The 21,164-nt window shown below is 35.9% G+C and overlaps 1 protein-coding gene across 3 annotated transcripts; it reads right to left on the bottom strand.

Moving 5' to 3' along the window:
- Positions 1-254: 254 nt before the first annotated feature.
- FipoQ (F-box/LRR-repeat protein FipoQ) lies at positions 255-21,164 on the bottom strand. Of its 3 annotated transcripts, none has more exons than XM_073079705.1 (11): positions 21,036-21,164; positions 9,713-9,881; positions 8,400-8,555; positions 7,869-8,018; positions 7,058-7,218; positions 6,329-6,434; positions 5,081-5,282; positions 3,928-4,095; positions 2,922-2,976; positions 2,643-2,791; positions 255-1,397 (listed from the first exon to the last, which is right to left on the bottom strand). In XM_073079705.1, the coding sequence occupies exons 2-11, from the start codon at positions 9,807-9,809 to the stop codon at positions 1,262-1,264; spliced, it is 1,380 nt and encodes a 459-aa protein (XP_072935806.1). In that variant the 5' UTR covers positions 9,810-9,881; positions 21,036-21,164; the 3' UTR covers positions 255-1,261. The 3 variants fall into 3 exon arrangements, with proteins under 3 accessions (XP_072935806.1, XP_072935795.1, XP_072935785.1); XM_073079694.1 differs by lacking the exon at positions 21,036-21,164 and adding an exon at positions 20,701-21,029; XM_073079684.1 differs by lacking the exon at positions 21,036-21,164 and adding an exon at positions 10,446-10,865.

Raw genomic sequence — 21,164 nt, 5'->3', positions numbered from 1 at the left:
TATTTTAAAATAGTGGTTATAATTGTTAACAATAATTTAATTAAAGCTTCTTGTAATAAGCCCTTATTATTACACTAACATAGATAAAATAATTACGTACAAAATTACAATAATACAGACTCATTATATTTTATTTGTAAAGAATTAATATACATATATATATTTTAATTATTTTTTGAATTAATTAAAATAAAATCCAGTGGCTCTTGAAAGTTATTTCTTATTTTATTGAATTTTTAAATAAAACAAGGAAATAAATTATTATATTTATTATTACATAAAAAAACACATAGCACCATCTTCTTATACTAAAACTTAAAACTATGTTTCAGATAGGAACGTGGATATAGGTATAAAACTGAAAAAGAAGTTTGTGAAATATTACCAAATGTTTACCGAACTGTCGTGGTGGAATCTGTATATACGGACGGAAGCAAGATTCATTCGATGTTCAATCTCGGGAAAAAATCGCATGCAGTTAACCTCAATTAAAAATTTTGGCCACATTCAATACTTGATCATATTATAACGCATCCTTGGAAAGGCTACTGACGTCATACTGACCAATTATTTACTAAATTCCGTAAAAGTATTTTATTTGACTTCCACGAATTTATTCAGATATTTTTGTGTTGGAAAATAACAGACAATAAATAATGACTTATAATGACAGGAAAACCATTGACGTCATATGGCACAATACCGGTCAGAGTGTAACTAGTTCTGGGAAGGTGTTGTTCGCCTTTCATTAATGGGTTCCGATGAAGCTAAGCAACTTCATGACCTTGTTATATTTGTTATTATCATAAACTTATTAATTCAAAAATATATCTTATATGAGTGGCAAAATATCTAGGTATACGGCTGTTGAATATGATTTTTATTTTGAGACTAACTAAAACTAAATGTTTTGTTGTTTTACAAAGTAGATTGATTTTTGTATGGGTAGTACAAACTTCCATACATTACCGGGTGCTAGATTTTTGGTTAGAAGCTGAAGTTAAGTTCAAGATAGGTCTTCAAAAATGTAGACTTTTTCTTGTCACTAAATGTGAGTCTCATTTGAATAATGGGCAAAATAATATGCCACTGAATGCTCAATTAATACTTGTTCAATTAAATTGAAGATTTGCCCGTGTCGATAAAACTTACATCTCAAATTCGTCTTTTGAAAATATTCCCTGCGGATGGAAAGTACCAAAATATGTGTTAAATCGCTTCGTCCGTCACGTTAACGTGGCAATAGATCGTGTATGAAAGTTCAGTTGAAGATGAGGTCCTTGTAGTTGGAGAGCAGGTAGTAGTTGGAGACGCGGCAGTTGGTGGAGGTGCGCACGACGGTGGTGCGGTCGGCGCGCTCGAAGTTCGCCTTCACGATCTCGTAGTAGCGCCCGTCACTACACAACAAAAAATTATCAGTCTTTTTTAACTAGGGGGAAACCTTCAAAAGGTACCCTATACCGTGGGAGCGGCACAGGGTTATGTGGGTATCTTACCGCACTAAACCCCCCCCCCCCCCCCGTGGCCGTCCTCAGCGCTGCGTAGAGGACTCCGGGATCTCAACGGAGATTTCTTTTTTTTTAGACCACAAAAAATAATTATCGGTCTGTAATAGCCACAGCCATAAAGAGCTACGTAGGAAAATTTACGTTCTGTACAATATTATAAATAATGTATAGCCTGCTATGCCTAAATGCAGTGGTAGCCTAGTGGTTAATAAAACTCTTGATCGAGGGGTCCGAGATTCAAATCCCAGGCACGAATCTATGATTGTTCAAAATTATGTGCGTAATAAACATTAATAACGACGCCCGTTATTAATAATTAATCTATCCAATGTTTCAATAACCAAAGATTTGACAATTAACAGTTTTTTCATACTATACATATTGCCATTTTTCGATCTTTGTTAGTCAAAAATGTAATAGTTAAAAAAATGGGTCTGCCACAACACAAATGCGTAAGTAAAATAAATTCCAAAATAATATTTTAATATTTATCTTATAAAGCCATAAGAATAAACGATTATTTGTTCTAAATTGTAAGTAGGTAAGTAACTGTAATGCACTAATCTTAGTATCATCAAATTATTATTAATGGTGATTAGGTATGGTCCGCGTAAAACTGCTAGTCCGCTCTGAATATAGAAATAAATCGCGTCGCCATAGCAAATTGAATGACTACACCTGCTCGCAACAACTTCAGTGCGGACTAGCAGTTTGGTGCGGACTATGATTGTAAGTAAACAATAAATTCATATTTTTGACAACCTTTTATTGTGCTCCTTGAATGAGAAAGGTTAAATTTGGTCATAGCCCAACACTCTGACCACACTGACTGAATTGGTAGAACTCACATTTAAAAATATAGTTGAGGATTCCCAGGCATCTATTTACGATACCTACTATTTTTATAATTAATATAATTAATAAATAATATATATATATATAATTAATAAATGCAGGAAGGTAGGTTTTATCCTGGATTGCCTTAGATAAAAACTTGTAACTTGCAGAAATTATTAATTTTCATTTAATAAATTATAGAAGAAACCATGGACCTCTCAGGCGAACGAAAACAAATCATAAACTCGTCTGTCTACCGAATTGAACATTTTTTACGTGTTCATTTAATAATCTTACCTCAGTACAAGACACTTGAGCTTCAAACACTTGACGCGCAGGATGTCGATAGCCTTCTGGCTCTTGTCGCTGAAGCGGAGGTTCTCAGGGTCCCAGCGGAGCTCCAGCCGCTCCAGATTAGGGCAGTTGTTTGCTATGCCGTCCATCAACTGAAAAATAGTGTTTAATACTTACTTATCATACTCATTTTTGGCTTATTGCTTGGTAAATCCATTCTCAGAGGATTTTGAATCATATTCTACTAAATGAGACCTGATGATGCATCTATTGTCTTCTTACCTGATCAACGTGGATGTTGACGCCCAAACGCTCTTGTGTGCCCATAATAAGGATTCTGGAAATATAAAATAAAATTCTTAATCCATACTTTGATAAAGGGAGAAACTTTTGTCCAGTCCATAGTAAATAAGGTGTGCTGGAAGGTTGGTATAATTGGCGTAACCCGTGTGGCAAACAAAGCATGTTTGAGAATCATTATGTCTTTGTGAGACCGTATTGGTAAGATTCGTTTTTAACTAATTCTTAATTTTATTTTATTTTTTATTTTATTTTATTTTATTCGGAAAACATACAGTGCTTTAAAACTAAGTTACTTACAATATAATTACATACTACACCATTTAATAGTTTTCGCATATTACAGCTAAAGTGCTTGTTTGCTTCAAAGTTTAATAAAGTTAAAAAGAAAGAGAAAGAATTAATGAGGGGGGAGTCCCGTATCCAAATGTGAATTTGCCACATAAGGCGTAGTGGGTTAGGGTCAAGGTGTGTCGGTGCAGTATATTTGGCGTTGGTGAACTATTGTAGTACATTTTGCTTGGAGGGAGAACTATGTATACTTCAAACACGGACAGATAAAGTTTAGTCAGTAGGTAGTTTGTTTTGGCGTTGATGAAGGGAAATTATCGGGTTCAACCTTGCCTTAGACGTGCAAGTTTCTATAGAATCTGCTTTATGAGTTATGGTTAAGGTGTGTCCGAGTAGTAAACTCGGTGTTGGTGAGTTACAGGTAATTGGCGAACCAGAGAGAAATATGCACACAGTGGCGGTCCAAAAATTTTAGTTGGTGCCTCTTTATTAAACAGAGACGGTCGAGTGTTTTTGGCGCTCGGTGCGGTAGCACCGCCTTAGGGCGGTTCGTGTGCAAAATTCGAAGATGGGCAAGTAATGTGCGGTCAGTAGGTTTTGTCTGCTTCGGCGTTGTTACTTATGTCCAACTGTGACAGAGCACTGATAGGATCATCTCGATGAGTTACGGTGGCGGTGTGTAGGAAGTGTCACCTACTTGGCGTTGGTGAGCAGCTGCAGCACGCTCTGCCACAGCTGGTCGGTGATGTGCGGCATGCCGCTCAGCACCAGCCCGTGCAGCTGCGCGCCGTGCCGCGACAGGAAGCGATGCAGCGCCTCGTCCGACAGGTTGTCCGACGCGTCCACGTCCAGACCCACCAGGTTGCTGCGGACGACCGTTCCGTTATAATATGGAACTAGCTGAGCATGCAGTCCAGCTGATGGTAAGTAGCTAGTGCCATGGACGTCCCTAATCGACTCCAAATAGGATTAGATATTCCCACGTCCAGACCCACCAGGTTGCTGCGGACAACCGTTGCTTCCGTTATCATGTGGAACTAGCAGAGCATGCAGCCCAGTTGATGGTAAGTGTCTACGGACGTCTGTAATCGACCCCAGGTAGGATTAGATATTCCCATGTCCAGACCCACCACGTTACTGAAGATAACGGTAGCGTGTTTTATAATATAGGAGCAGCAGAGCATGCAGTCCATCTGATGGTAAGTGGCTACTGCCACGGACGTCTGTAATCGACCCCAGATAGGATTAGATATTTCCACGTCCAGACCCACCAGGTTACTGGGGACAACCGTTGGTTCTTTTATAATATAGGAATGGCACAGCATGCAGTCCACCTAATGGTAAGTGGCTACGAACATCTGTCGTGACGGCGATAGTTTGTCCACTGCGACCGATATCGGCGGTTTATTTTGTTCCAGCTGACACTCGTGTGACGGTAGTGTATTGACAAGTTCCAATGTATTTTACATTCCCGGTACATCGGCCCGTCAAAATCTCGGTGCCGATCTAGCGGTCACGCCGATCTACTCGGAATATCGGCGCCCGGGATGACGGTGCTCGGGTGACAGACGTGCGGTAGACAAGCTGCTATAGTATCGGCTCGGTATCGGTGATCGGTAGACAAACAGCGTAAGTCTCACAAATTTAGATTAAAAACAGGTACGAGTACTTAACTTTCTTATTCAGGTTTGATAAAATTACTGGTAAATCAATTTTCTGGTAATCAAAATTTTTACTCCTCAATATGACTTCCTGTTCTAAATTAAACTTATTTTTTAAAAATGGCATTAGAATGTTATATTAAAATATTTATTTTAAAAAATCTATCTCCACTGAATAGGTACACTTACCGTGCAGTCCCAGCCTCAATCCAGGCCTTAATCACGGTATCATTGAACCCGTTGATTTGTCCAGCGCTGAGGAACCTCAGGTTAGGAATCCGGGTGAGCATGTCTATCAGGCATTCGGTGGAAAGGTCAGTGGCAGTTACATCCAGCTCTTGGATAGACGCCTTCTCCCACTCCACTTGCATCACATGTTCTGAATGCAGACCTAGTAAAAGAAAACAGAAACAATAAGAAGATCAATGTTTCTAGATATAGGCGCAAGATTTTATGGGAAGATAAAAAAGAGATTCAAAATAAAATAACAGTGCCAAAAAGTAAAACCATTCCGCTTGATTTTGATTGCAACAGTTTTCATGTTCTGTTTCAGGTTAAGGATTTATCTTCACTACTTAGGAATGCTAAGGAGTTTTTCTTGTTCCGTGGTGCTAACGTACAATAACTATTTACGAATCTAATGGACGTATTTTTAAATTTGATGATACCAAAAAAAATTTTCAGTGATAAAACTAATACGAAGCTATGCAGACGTATTCAGTTATCACTATCACCCAATTCCAAAAAAGAACAAGAATTGGGTACTTGACAGTTATAACAATAAAATATGAAATATGTTGGATATGATAGCTTATAAGTAAACATAAATTATGCAGTATTTCGTTTATTTTTTAATATGTTCTAAGTATTTTAATTTTTAAAAAGAAATTTTCGATTTTTTATCTGTGGATTTTAAATCCCAAAACGGCGACAGTGCTGCCTCAAATGTCATGTGACGTCACTACATCGAAACCTGTCGATCACATCGAAACCTGAAGTATGTGTAACGTCGAAGTTTATTTCTATATTTTCAATGTGTTGACGTCACGCTACGAAATGACACTTGACCGCCTGTTTTGGCGTAACGTTCCGTTTACCGTAATAAAAATATGTTTTTTATTAATAAATAGCCCTTTTTCGAAAAAATGATCAATGAAAGGCATATATAATACGTATATGAATTCATTAAAACAGTTTCCCAAAAAGTGTCAAGTAGCCAATTCCATATGGAGCGAATTCCATCTAAATTACAGATTATGCTGATGACTTTGTAATGCATATAAGAAAACCTGTCTTAAACAATCCCAATTAATTTTCCTAGAGAATAAATAGACACACAATATATAACTTGGCGCAACATCAATTGGAACGCCATTCAGAACACATTAATTAATTACATAAATGTAATTACTAAAAATACAATGATAGTATACTTACTGCATCCATTCATGAGAAGGCAAGTGAGTCTTCTGGAACGTTGGAAAAGGGTCTTCAGGGTGGACCCAGTGACCTTGTTGCAGTAGTTTACAGCTAGACACTCAAGCTGTGAAAAATAATTAATTTGTTAAAATAATCGATATATTTTCCACATAATAAGACCAGGCGCGGTCCCAGCGGAGGGTGTCACAGGCGTAGAGCCGTCGAGTCCGACTCGCACTTTGTCAGTTTATTTTTCAGGGGGATACCCTCTCTTGATTCCTCTCAGCCGTGGAGGTAGCGGAGAGGATATGCCGGACTTTCCAATAAATACTAGAATATAACTTAGAAAAAGTGGTCTAACTTAACGAAATTTCCTCTGTGAATCCCCCCAAAATGTTATGCTGCAATTGCGCCTCAATAGGACTACGAATAGAACTGCGACATTTCGCTTCGGCAAAATGTTTACTTTGAAATACTAATACAAAAATTGATTTGAATGGGCTACTGCATCTTCAGGTGTTTAAGTTGGCTTTTTTCAGGATTTTCGCGTCAATTTAGCGATTTAAATAGCTTGGTTAGAGCAATGGAGTAGAAAAAATAATATTTAGATTCACTCTTTTCTATTTAACAAAAGTTTTACACAGGTTATTTGTTACAAGATTTTTTTTAATTTTTATCGATTTCAACCCTCGGCCATATATGATTACATTTTTTTTCTTAGCAAGGTCCAAATAGCAATCCGATTACCTGAATACAATTTGAACTGAAGGCATCTATATGCGAATCATCCACAAAGTTAATGCCGTACAGATTAATAACACGTAAGTTTGGCGTCGCTGACTTCAGCTTATGTACGTTGATGACTTCATAGATTTCCTCCTCTTCTTCCTCTACCTTCTCATATGTACCTGGAATATCAAACATAATTTGGACATATTTTGATCTGAGCACATCTTACATTCGAGATATGTAATTTTGGGTGGTCCCTATCGTACACAGTTAGAGAAACCTTCAGAAGTTGCACATAAGCTGAACATATGGAAGGCCTTGAAACTTTTGAAAACGTATTTTTTTCTCATATTCTTCGAATCAGCTAAAACACATTGTTCTACCAGTACGGTCGATTGGTTTGAAGATTGCTGTAAGTGGGAGTCTTAACAAAGTATTCTAACTTAGTACTTAGGGATAGCGACACATCTGTGGTTGACCTCAGGTAGGAATTAAGAATTTAATTAAGCGTTTGCTATTAAATACATTTATATTAGAATACTCGCTTAACCGCCAAACTTTGTACCGCCTCAAAATCTATTTATCAAATATATTTCATATAAAATATAGCCTATGTTACTCGTGGATAATATAGCTTTCAAATGGTGAAAGAATTTTTAAAATCGGTCCAGTAGTTTTTAAGCCTATTCATTACAATCAAACAAACAAACAAAGTTTTCCTCTTTATATTATTATTATTATAGTATAGATTTTAGAACCAGTGTTCTCCAGCCTTCTTTACTTTGTCTTTAACATTTAAGAAAAATGTAAAGTACATTTTTATACTTACCAATCAGATGAAGTATCTCCAAGCCGTTGATGAAATTGTAGATCTTGCGCATGAAGCCTTCCATGAAGATGACCTCCGAGAGGCAAATGCAAAGATACCGCAGCTTCGTGGGGAACGCCTGCATCTCTGAGAAGTCGTGGAGCTGCATGGCTGTAAGTATGATTTAGAGGTTTTCTATTATCATCTTGTCTTAATAGAAATACGTACTTTATTGATTTGAACGTGTGATATGAAAAATAACAGTCTCACGGGTTGTGTTAATCGTGAAACGAAGTTCAGCAACTTTTCATTGGAACTTCCGTTATTCTTATTGTTGTTGTGCTTACAAGTTTTCTCAGGAGGCCTGCTTGTTCATATTTGTGCGTAAATTCGTTCGAATTATGGAATCAGTCAAAGTGATTTTCAGCGTGGCTATAGTTTTGGTCCTAGTAAAGAAAGTGTAACTCAACAGTTCTTTTGTTTCATGGAATAGTTAGTCTTAACGTAGTGATACTTCCTACAATAGATATATAGATTTGGATGAACACTTACCAGTACTGAAATCTAACAACATATGTGTGAGGTTAGGGCACTTGGCAGCTAGCTCGTGCAGCACGGTGTGGGTGATCAGCTCTATCGGCAGCTCGATGTACCGCAGCGACGGGCCGAATCTTATGGAGATCAGTGCCAAGAGCGCTTCCAGGGAACCTAGAATAGATGGAAGAACGAATATAGAAATTTTGGAGTGAAGAAATTTTGGTGATTATGGTATTGATAGAAAGAGGCAGAAATTTTTAAATTTCGATTTTTGGTAGGTTGGTTAGTTAAAATGATCCAAATATAGAAACCTATTAAACGATTTATTTGAGAGTAAACTGTCATTTATTAAAAATATCAGTGCATTCATTATTTCGATCGAGAATATCTAGATGCACTCAGCGTTATAAATATCAGTATTAATTAGCGTCCGTTAGGAAGACATTTTAATTAATTAAGATTTTGCTTTCAAGATGGCGGCTGAAACCTCAATATTGTGATGCTATTTTATCGTCGGGAAGTGGCCTATTTAATGAATATTTTTATAGCACGAGCCAATTTGCAAGGCATTTTTAGTTTGAAAATTGATATTCATGTCTTAAGTAACACATATAATATCATTAGAATACTTCTGTAGGCTTTCATATTATCCCTGCCTGTCGTAAGAGGCGACTAAAAGGGGGCTTCCTGGGTTGCGGGCGGCAAGATTGGGAGGTCGAGCCGTCCAGCAAGCAACTCCGGGAAGGACGGCGGTATGAGTGGTCGCATACCGTCGTAAACACCAGACGGTGTGGTGAGACCTGACGCTCACCTAGGAGGAGCCCGAAGGGGCAACGCGTTCAGAGGACTCCGGTTGCGTTACGTAGGAGATCCCGGAGTCCTCTTGGCAACGCTGAGGACGGCCACCGGGGGGGTTTTAGTAAGAATCCCACATAACCCCGTGTCGCTTCTACGACACTGGGTACCTTTTGAAGGTTTCCCCCTTGTAAACAAAAAAAAAAAAAAGGCTTTCATATTATAATAACTGCTTGTTATTTCTATACCATTAACACTTAAAAAATGTAAATATGTGACTGTCTGTATTGTATATGTGTATAAAGACTAGAAGTAATCTATATTGTATCTATGTATAAAGACTAACTTTAATGCATAAATAGCAGGTTTTACGAGTAAACTGATTTTTACTCCTAGGTACAATATCATACCACTTCTTGCCCTAGATTTTTTAAGTCTTTAACAACAAATCAAAAATTGTTTTATTGAGTTGAGTTAAACACACAAAACACAAAATCCTGTGACGTAAAGTAATCATACGTATATTTACTAACCGACATGCAGTCCAGATATTTCAGGTCGGAGGCTGACGTGTGTCCAGAGTTTGGTGTCGTACGCTACCATCCGCCACCGCTTGCACACCGTGGCCATACGACATATCTCCCGGTGCGTTAAATACGAAAATATGTTCAACAACACCTTATCTGGCAATTTCTCTATGGTCTGAAACAAGACATTGATCATTAGTACGAGTGGATGTGGTACGAAGTTTTTCCTGAAATATTCGCGGAATGTAATAACATGGAGTTTTTTGAGAAAGTGGCAAAAAGAGCTCTTCTTCTAACATATGCTTTATTGCTAGATTTACTTATAAAAATAGTAAGCTGGATAAAACCTTGTAAAGTTCGATTCTTAAACTAAGATTTTATTATTTTCGCGTTACGTGGGTTTGGGAAATAAGTAAGTAACATTTAATATTATAGTCGGTAAAGGAGAGCTCGTTGATAAAACCAATATTCTTAAATTTTTCAGAGGCCTGTGAAGTCTATTACACTTGGCGAGCTTAATGTACGAAAACTATTTTTTTATTCTAAAAGGAGAACTATACACGCGCCAGAATGTTATTACAATAATGGCGATATTGAAAGTGTGTTATTTATTAATCACGAACATTTCATAATTTAATATGTTTTGATGTCATAATTGATTTCAGAAGACTAATGATACATTTGTGCATATGATTACAATAATACACAAGTAACAATCAAACAACATTCATAACATTACCGTGTTAGCGAAGGGGCTCCGGATTTGCCCGCCCTCCGTCAAATAGACCTGGCTGGCCTCAAGAGCCAGCTGGCCCCACACATCAGTTGGGATATCCATTATTCCTACACTTTCACGGTGCAAACACTAGAAATGCATACGAAATGCACTGAACGCGATATTACGAGTTTACTTCAGTACTCCATGTCACGGAAAGTTCAAGCGAGCTAAGAATGGCGCTGTGGTTAATTTTGGATCCATCTGGGAGGCGATAGGTAAACGTGAGGGGAAATATTTTAGGAAGTCGGTTAAATGCTTTTTAAATCAACATTCATTATGATAACATTTAAAAATTACGTAACATATCAAATAAATGTACAGTGCGTTTTAAATTTTCATTTATAAATGTTTTCACGTGTTATTTTGGAGAATGTCGACGCAAGCGCATCCTATGACGACTTCGCCCGCCTGTCAACGGCATCTGTTTTTCGATTACGTCACGGTTTATCTGACGCTGCGTACCTATGTTTTGAAATAATACATCTTAGATATTGAAGTATTATACGAGAATGGAAAGAAAGAAATAAGTTTACTTTATGTATACCTATTATTAAAGAAAATTAGTAATCAGTAATCAATGGAGCCCGCATTTTTCGTAAGGAAATTTCTTCTTAAAAATTTGTTTCCTCTGAGTTTTTCTTCTGAATTAGGAATGTATTGGGATTTAAATATCCTATTTTCATTATTTACAAGGCTATCTAAAGCTATTATGTTTTAGTAACACTATTAACCAATTTTCTTTTAAACTGTTATTTTATATTTGTAAAAATGCGTCAATGTATGTCTTATTATGAGGAAGACACCTATATTATATTCTTCTTACTTGAAATGGAATAAATAAATAAATATTCGGCGTATTTTTTCCAAACTATATTACCAATTCGTTCAAAGAAAGCATTAGCATCACTTCTTATTCCGATAGGAGTACCGTTCCCGCAATGGAATTGTAATGGATTGATAAGGAAATAATTTCTGCTAGTCTGTTTGATCTTTTAGTCGTTTCGGAAAATCCATATCCATCACTCAACTTACGGCATGATAATAAATTTATTATCAGCGCGATGCAATCCGAGCCAATTTTGGCACACGTGAGTGGTTTGCGTGTTTCTTATCACTCCTTACTCTATTAAATTCTATTTAAATTTAACAATAGCCAGAACTTATGTGTGAATACTTAAGTTTTTTTTTTATATATTATAAGTGTGGAGGTGGAGCATGCAGTCCACCTGATGGTAAGTGGCTGCCGCCCATGGACGTCTGTAATCAACCTCAGATAGAATTAGATATTCCTACCTGAGGTCGGCCACAGAACGCCTCGGTAAAGTCTGTCTCCCTTACCACACCCTCCAAACCGGAATACAACAGCGCCTAAGAACTGCTTTTATTAGATAGAAATAGGTGTGCGGTGGTGCCGCCGGAGTCGAACCACAAAGATTTCTACCATCTTCAAAAGTATGTTGTGTTCGTAGAAAACGCCACACAGGTTTTTGATCATCAAAAGGGATGCATTGTTTTCTTTACAAATTACTAAAAATATTTTACAATTCAGTTTCATCTTAATTTGATGTAGTTATTGACCATGTATTTTTACTTATTTTGAATTTTTTTGAAACCAAATAAACGAATTCACTTGCATGTCCACCCGAGATCGTTTCTAAATATTTTATTGCGTTATCGACTTTCTGCAATATGGCTGTAGATGGCGCCACGATTCTGAATCACGCTATCAATATTTTCTAGACTAGAACATTCAAATATTCATGTGAACAGTGAAAAAACTCCCTGAGTACAACCTTTATTAAGAATTAATGGGAAAGTCTTGTGTCAGTTCCCATGTAAACGTAAGTACTTACCTAATTATTATAAGTTATTTTATATGGAGAGAATATCTAAGATTTTATGAAATAAGATCAGTTTGCCGCTTATTATTCCTGGCGTTCCTCGTAATAACGATAACCAGACACTTCATGTATAAATATTTTTGTTATGGTTGGAATAGTTTACCTGTTAATAATAATTTCATGAACATAGCTAGGGATACTCAAGTAATTTCTGCCAAAATAACTAATCTTTGAAATCGTCCATACGGTAATAGAATACGTTTTTATAAGATTAAAGTAACAATGTACTCGTAGGTGCAAGTCTGGTTAGTGATCACTGCCGCCCACGGACATCAACCACAAGCACTCCTTCCTTCCTTCCTCCTCCTCCTCACCTCATGACTTTGCCTCAAGCTGTTTACAAATACATTGCTACTCCTGATTACTAGGATTGTCGCCTCGTATGTAAGTAAGCCGGCACCAAACTGCAAAAACTGCTTCACGCTAGAAATACGTGTGGCGCGGTAGTCGACTTTTACTGACTCTACTGCCTTACAAAACTAAACTGTCAATGTCTTACACAATGAAAGTCGTTAATCAATCAAGAATTTCAACCGATAATATTACATTATATACTTGTTGACTCTGTTCGCGCTTAACAAGGAGCGGATTGAATTCATTGCTTTTTAATTTTTTTACAAAGAATTCTAATTAGTGAATTCCTTCTCTTATTCATGACTAACATGTGTTTTATACATTCGCTTCTCTAGTATTGTGAAATTTGAGTGAAGCGATGAAAATATAAGACGTTATTTTTAAGTAGTTTTATGAGAAACTATATTTAGCTCCTTAATATTGTAACTTTCTAGGGGTTTTATATTTTAGAAATAAATAGCACAAGAACCTGCTACCTGATGTAAATTTGTCACGGCCGCCTATGGAAAGTAATTTATTTTCATTACATTGGAGTATCAAACAAAATTGCAGTCCACCTGATGATAAATGGCCACTGTCAATCACATTACGTACACAGATCATAAATGTGTTGCCACTCCTGAGGACTAAGATGATCGCCTCATATGTAAGTCAGCCAGATTCTACACCCTTCCACCGGCACGTAGAACTCCTTCAAGCTCGAAATGCTGCTGCTAGTACCTCACTGGTCGAACCCCACTGGCTCTACCTTTCGCACTTACACATAATTTGACTCCCAGACATCTACCTCAGTTCCCAGCCGTGGTGCCACATGCCAGGACCTCGACGGCGACACCGATACTCCGACCTCATCACGAAACCGCCGCACAGCCAACGTCACATTATCGTTACATCTTGCTAACATTCGTACCATCTCACAATACTCCTCGGTATCAAGATCCATTTTAACACTACATTTAATCCGATCTTAATTCCACGCGAGCTCATCACTGACTGATGTTTTTTTGTTTTGTTGTTTCTTCTCAGATAATTAAATGCACGTCTCGTTTCTTTCTTAAGACGGATTGATTGATTGTAACTATTTTCATTAATTAAAATAACGTTACTCTAATGGGGTTTCTCGTGGTTATCACATAAATAAAATGCAAATAGAACTAATCCATTCAGATGTGTGCCTGACCGCGGATCAAATTAAGATCATCTGCGTATATGTATATGAGTAGGCACTACTGCGCCGCTTACGTCATCAGCTCATCAGACAAAGTCTACCTTAGTCGATTTTTGTTCCAAAGTATATTTGTGGTTATTATTATTTTTTATACAAATATCAATTTTACTTACTTTCTCTTTAAACAACACCTTTACAATTTAGTGAAGGAACTTTTTGTGGTTCAGTTATGGAGCTATCTATTTCTCATCTATTTTTCCCGCTATTTAAGATGTGATTATTTCTTATTTCAGCATCCTTAGTCTTTGTGGCAATCCTCGTGCGCCCGCGACTGTAGTCGACTTCAGATTGGACTCCCTCGACTTTAGATAGGTTCATTAGGGGAGCTTCAGATAGCTGGCAGTAACCACTAAATAAAAAAAAATATCACCATTGAAGGAATCTTCAAGGCATCCAAGCCGAAAAAACCATTAACAATAGGTTGCAATACCTAATTAATATATATCTATATTTTTTAATGTAAGTAGAGATAAAAAATAGCAACACATTCCTTTATTTGTTGTAGATTTATTCAAATCTATTTAGAATGAGCACATAGCACTTAGTTTTCCCATTATTTTTGCAATAAGAGATAATGGGAAACGATATATTAAGCTAATTTTAGACTTTGATTTATTAGAACAACATTGTATTAATAATTTGAATATTACAAAGTAAGTATTCTTCCAAAGCTCAGATTATACGCTTTCTACACTCCAGCCCCACACTAGGATTACCTGTATTGTGGGTGCCATGGACAAATACAAATCCTACTACACAAACACGCAGACCCAAATCAGTTATCTAAATTCATCATTCAAATATCTGTCTAGCCGGGGATCGAACCCGAAATCTTATGCGCATCAGACCGGTATGGTGTGCGCTCCGCCACGCGGGTCGTCCATTATTATAGGTATATCCTACAGCTGTACCCTTACCATGAGTTTTTACGTTTTGACAAATATGACTGTTATGGTATTTGTTTATGTATTGGCCCATACAAATTCCATGTTCGGACACAATCCGCTAGGGGCGCTGGTTGGAAATACTATGAGTCAGTCATATTTGTCAAAACGTAAAAACTCATGGTAAGGGTACTGGGCACGAAGCTAGTTAACCCTGGGTAAGGCCTCGTGTAGACACCACGCCGCCCAATTGGAGTTTGGCAAAGAAAGAAAAAATAGTGACCGGCCCAAATTGATGTATTCAGAGGTCCAAATGACCTCCGACAACGTTTAGCATCAGGTCTACCTTTTTAATTCCCTTTTCATTTCTAAGGAAATCTCACTTCAATCATGCCGCAGCATTATTCTTGCTTTATATCGTGTTGTAATATCGATACAGAATCTGGAACGTGGTTTTGATGCTATATATAGGTAGGTATATGTTCCATAGATTCAGTCAGAGCTAAGTTTCGACGCTACTTATAAGCAGATTGTTTGAAGAAAATACGTATTGGTCACTATAGCATACAATTATATATGAAACACATATCCGAAATCTATTTCATCCATCTAATGTTTTATTACATACACACTGAAAGTGCTTGCAAAAAATGTTTTTGTCTCGGATTATTGGCAAGCTGGGAGGTATTTCCTGGATACCTGACTCATTCACTGGTATTTGCAGTTCGCTCTTAAATATCGCTTAACGATGACGAATGGACACAAATACGTTGACTTAAATATTTTCTGGAGATGTGCTAATGGGAAGTAATTGAGCACTACATTTTCTTTATAATAATGAACAGAGCAGCTATGCCAGGTTTTTTTACATGGACTGAGTAATTATTGCTAATTTTATTTAAAAAAACGCACAAAGTTTTATCACAGAGTAGATCTTTAATGCATTGCTAAAATTACCTACTCCATAGAGGCTGTAATTTTTCTTCCGATACTAACAAAATAGCGAATGGAAGTTACAGATTTTTAATGTTACCATTTAAATATCTTCCTGACATAGAATCGACTATGAACCATCCGAATATCTGATCAGTATGGTAATGACAGAGTTATAAAAGGATAGAGGTCCATCCTATCAGCCTTAAAAAACTTCAATTCAGGACATACGCTTCCTTTGGTTCATGCTCCTCCCTGGTTCCGTGCTAGTTGCATCTTGCAACTTAGCTACTTATTTTACCTAAGCGTTGCCCATCCACCGTTTTCCCTAGCGGTTGTTAGTCCTTCATATAGTATGCCAGGACCACTGCCACTTCAGTAATTTTGAGAGCCTTGGCTCGATTTATACTTTTACAGATTTTGTCGTCTCTTGACGAGTGACTTCAGCTTCCTCATGAAGGCAACAGTAAACTATAATATCTCGGTCGATGTTGGCGCCAGTAACAATAAGCTACGAATTCTTAGACCTACAATACTACCAATCTGAAGTCTATTTGATTGCCGTCTATGATTTCAAAGACAACTAAACTCAGCCGTGATCTATTCTCATTAGCTGCCTCCCGCCAAATTACATCATTAACATTTCGTCTGGGCATTTTAAGATTTTGAATAAGTTTATCGTTACCCCAAACATTAAGAAACGATTTTAATTAACTATTAGTTGTTTTCGAAGCCATCAAACTAAATATAAATATTGGAGACGCAATTTTATGTCGCACGCAACGAATTTCAGTTTTTTTAGACATAGAAGTATCTCACACATGCACACAAAAACCTTAATCTAAACTATAGACGATACAACATCAAAAATCATAATATAAACCACAGGCAAACATTTAAATGGATTTATTTCAAATAATATTTTTATATAGAACACACATTTACTACCCTTTTAATAATAAAAATAATGACGACGAAAATTTTTAATGATCGAAATTTTAAAAAATCGAATAATGTAGAGTTGTAGAGATAACAGAATTAGTGACAACACCCAACCGATTAACCAATTACAACAACAACAACAACACCAATTGAATTTATTGTAAGATAAAATCAACAAAACAAATGAGACTATATCATTTGATGAATTAATGATAACATTTTTTTAAATGACAACGATGTTTAAGGTATCTTTATCAGCTTAAGACTATACGAAAACACAACGAATATAACACAATGATGACGACAACACGGTCCTCTTCTAAAATGAAAACATCAACTCTATGTAAAATACAAAAAAATGTTGAATGCACATTGTTCAAACTACAAATGATTTAACTTTTAAATTACACCGAATAAAGTGATGACAACGACGCCTCTTCTGAATGACAACAAACACAAATAAAAATGATAAAAGATGACAACATAAACTCTTTTTAAACAACAACAACGACAAAAATTGACAAATGATCACATGTCATCTATGCTATGCTTCCCGCCATTTTCCATGGACGTGTTCCATTTAACGATTACAACGACCATGATCTATTATGCTTTCTGTATTTTAATGGTCATATTGACCGTTCTACTTCTAAGTAATTACATTTTATGAACATTAATTCATATTCAAATAAGAATAATAAAATCTGATATACGAGCTGTATGTAGAACCAGGTGTATTGCTTAAGCAAACATAATATTAGGTTTAGGAATACGATATGACTAACACAAACTGGATATTACATTTTCCTTAAAAATAACGCTAAATATGTTTGTGTGTGTATTATATTCAAATACACATTTTAAATTTCTTCAGAACTTCGGAATCATGAAACATCACAGTCGTTGTTTTCGTTAAGTGGAACTCTCCCGTTGTAAATACCAGTTTCCCATCATCCTTCTCCGGCGGCGGCGGAGGTTTCTCCGTCACCTCGACCTTCCATACGCTTTCACTGTATCTAATTTCAGCTTTCCCAACCTCAACATTTTTCTGAAAATTTAAATTAAGAACATTTGTATAGACATATATTTTGCTTTCTTTACACGCATGTCGCCTAACAACAACAATTAAGAAGTTAGTCGTAAATGGCCACAGACCAAATAACGGCCCTTAAAGTAACATAGAATAATAGGCATTTTTTTATCTAGCAAAGAGAGTCGTATTTTTTATCGTATACTGTAGTGATGAAGTCGTGGTAGGTATGCTACCTGGTATGCATCTTTATTTCCTAATAAATAGCAACTAAACGTTACATATAAAACGTAACATAACGCTTACATGTAGGTCATTAATTCCTGAAATAGTATCACTCTCTACTCAAATAAACATTCCGCAGCACTTTAAAGTATTGAACGAACGATTAATAAATTTTATTACAGCCATTCGAGTATTCCATTCGCAGTTATAAATAAGTAATATACAAATATTGCCGCGCCGTGGGCTGAATTCGAATTAGCATTTGACACGAACATCTGTTGCTTCCTGATGTCATATCTCTAATATTTTTGTTGAACGCATGTACGCATGTGTTATAAATACATAAATCGATTACGTTCAATAATCAGATATATTAAAATGTCATTGATATATTTGATATTCATGGCGACATAATACTAGGAATAGAACGTTGCCTTACCGCAACTTTAAAGCAATATACAGAAAAAGCAATACCTAATTGTACTAGTATAATGAGGCAGAAATGGGTTGAATACCACCCTTCGTGTTTTTATAGCCTAGAATTCGTAAATGAAAATATAAAATCGAGGAGACAGGCAACAATGTTTTCTTGTGAAGTTGTTTAAACCTGTCTTTATAAGGGAGGTCTATATCCAAAAAAGCTCTACATTTTGTCCGAGACGAGTAAAGAAAGAGAGATCTTTTAGAATTATTTCTACAAAACAGTTATTGTACAAAGACGTGTGGCAAAACTGCTAATTGGTCTTGACTCTATATTTAAAACTATCAAATACATGTGTTTAAATGTCTGGTGTAGAGTACGGAAGTGCTCAAATCTTAACATTTTTGCGCTGACAATCTACACATCATTATTATTAATTGTCTGACTAAAAATATCGACAATTTCAGTCATAACGATAGACCAAAAATAAATGATGTTAAATGTATAAAAAGAACATTAAAATCACTTATCTAGACATCTGTAAACAATTTTATAATACTAACGTTTATTGAAGTAGAGTGCCATCGGAACCTGTGACAATGCTTTTAAACAAATTATATATTTTTCATACCGGTAAAAGCCATAGAGCTTCATATGTATATCGCGTCTTATTAGCCTCGCTTTAACCATAAATCATTCAACAAATTAGAACTAATCAATACCCTGTGATCGAGTCGCCTGACAGAATGTGACGTAGGACGTCTGCCATTGAGGTGTAGCATTCTATTAATTCTCTGATCGATTTATTAATACTTTGTTTTGATTGTAGACACTACTTAGCAACTGCTATTAAAACTTTAAACTAATTTTAAGACGTTAATTGATAATTGTAAACAAATACTTATAAGAAATACATATAATATGTGAATTTGATCACAGAATTTGTTACTCCTTTGCTACTCCTAGTGCTAAGATTTTTAATTAATCCTAAACGGAACACACAATACTATTATTAAGTATTTATAAGTCGCATAGCTTCAAAGGCACAGATTTAAATTATATTTAAAGTAGAATAGATTTTATCTACTATCTTTAGGTCAATCACAGATTTGTTGTGTACTAGCAAATGATAAAAGTTATCTGCTAGTATATATTGGCTCACAGATTGACTGTTACTTATAACAAGCAGTTCAGACCAAACTATCTAATCACGTCTTTGAAAAGATAGATAGGTAGGTTAGTTCATTATATTGTTTATAATTTATAGTCTATACGAAAACATAAATAAAGGTAGCGAATGACCCAATATGGAGTTCCTCTTAAAGGTAGTCGACCTATTGTAATCGTGACATCTGATAAGAAATAATCCAGTTGGTATTTTTATGATTTATAGCCATTGTAGTTTTAATATATCATTGTTTATAGCGTGACATTTCTCAACTCATTCGTAGGTATATTATAAAAGAAAAAAATAATTTGAATTGCTTTGGGTTCATCAAAACTTCTTGTTTATAAAAAATAAAGTCTGTTTCTACAAGCTAATTTTAAAACCGATTTTGACAGGACATCCACAAAAAAAGACATGTGGATAAAGTGCTCTTGCCCAGAAAATATTTAATTTGTTTATGAACAATTTAAAAATAATGCACGAGGTTAATGCCACGATAGGAATCTCTTTACAATTTACTGCCCACTTGATTTTGTATTTTATGATTTTTAATCATGCGTTTAAACTCGGACTTTTTTTTATTTTTTGTGTATTATAACATTCGAGTAACCTATAGTACAACCTATAGTAGATGTCATGTTGTTGACGAAGCTGTTGCCGAAGATTAGAAACTTATGGGAGAAATTAAGTGACAGAAATTGTTCTGGCTAATATGGGGTAGGTATTAATTACCGACATTACCGTTATCAATTATCAAAGTAACCAATTTTTACCAACCAAAGACCAAAATTTGGCAATATCTAGTATGAAGACATTGTCAATCACATCTTGATTTTTGGTTACCAAATCGTTGGATTGTTTATTAGTAACGGACGATAATGTAAGACATTTACATACCATAGTAAATATATTAAAATCTCTTTGATTAAAATACATAAAATTAAAGAAAAAAATATACAGAAGTTTTATTCTTTACACTTAAACACTTATTATATGATTGTATTTTAAATAAATGATCATATCCTTATTAAAATAATTTGTCCGAAAATAAATATTTAAAAAATATTGGCAAACAATACTTCCCTATAGACAGTCTATTAATAGGTCATTATACCAATAAAAAAACTTACCATAGTCTGCTTTCTCCTGAAACTCGACTGCATATCATCTCTCGATATGGCAGCAGCGGCCGAATCCACATTTAAAATGCCCCACGAATCCATTTTTGTTTATTTCAATCAATCCAAACAGGGTTAAAACACTTGACAGCTCATAGATCTTGGCTGCAGTCGAGAATTTGAAACGCGTATGTTATTCTTTTGTTTCGAAATCACTCACGATTTGGCGCGAACTTCGTTGCAGCGATAACATTTACGCGAACTACGAGTTTACTCGCTGAATTCAAAATATGCGACTAATACGTACACGACGCGAGGTGTTCGCTCGTTTAGCAAGAACAACCTACCTATATGCTGTCAGATATTTAAATTGGCAGGCCAAAATAAGTACGGCATTTTGCTTCAACTGGGCTGCGGGGTGAGTTGCCAAGACGCCTCGGGTTGCACCGACACGAACCGTGTCACAGTGTCTCGGC

Source organism: Epargyreus clarus, unplaced genomic scaffold (genome assembly GCF_041222505.1).
Source record: "Epargyreus clarus isolate Ecla_fem2 unplaced genomic scaffold, WU_Ecla_fem_2.2 ptg000002l, whole genome shotgun sequence".
NCBI lineage: Eukaryota > Metazoa > Arthropoda > Insecta > Lepidoptera > Hesperiidae > Epargyreus > Epargyreus clarus.
The sequence above is the reverse complement of the archived record's forward strand: the minus strand, read 5'-3'. Positions and strand labels throughout refer to the sequence as shown.

What these genes read in the sequence shown, in the direction of transcription:
- FipoQ (XM_073079684.1), bottom strand. Translation starts at nt 10,544, where the DNA reads ATGGATATCCCAACTGATGTGTGGGGCCAGCTGGCTCTTGAGGCCAGC. An exon ending in GGAGATACTTCATCTGATTG is followed by an intron (nt 7,219 to 7,868) that starts GTAAGTATAAAA and finishes TTGATATTCCAG; the next exon opens with GTACATATGAGAAGGTAGAG. An exon ending in ATTGAGGCTGGGACTGCACG is followed by an intron (nt 4,096 to 5,080) that starts GTAAGTGTACCT and finishes GGTCGTCCGCAG; the next exon opens with CAACCTGGTGGGTCTGGACG.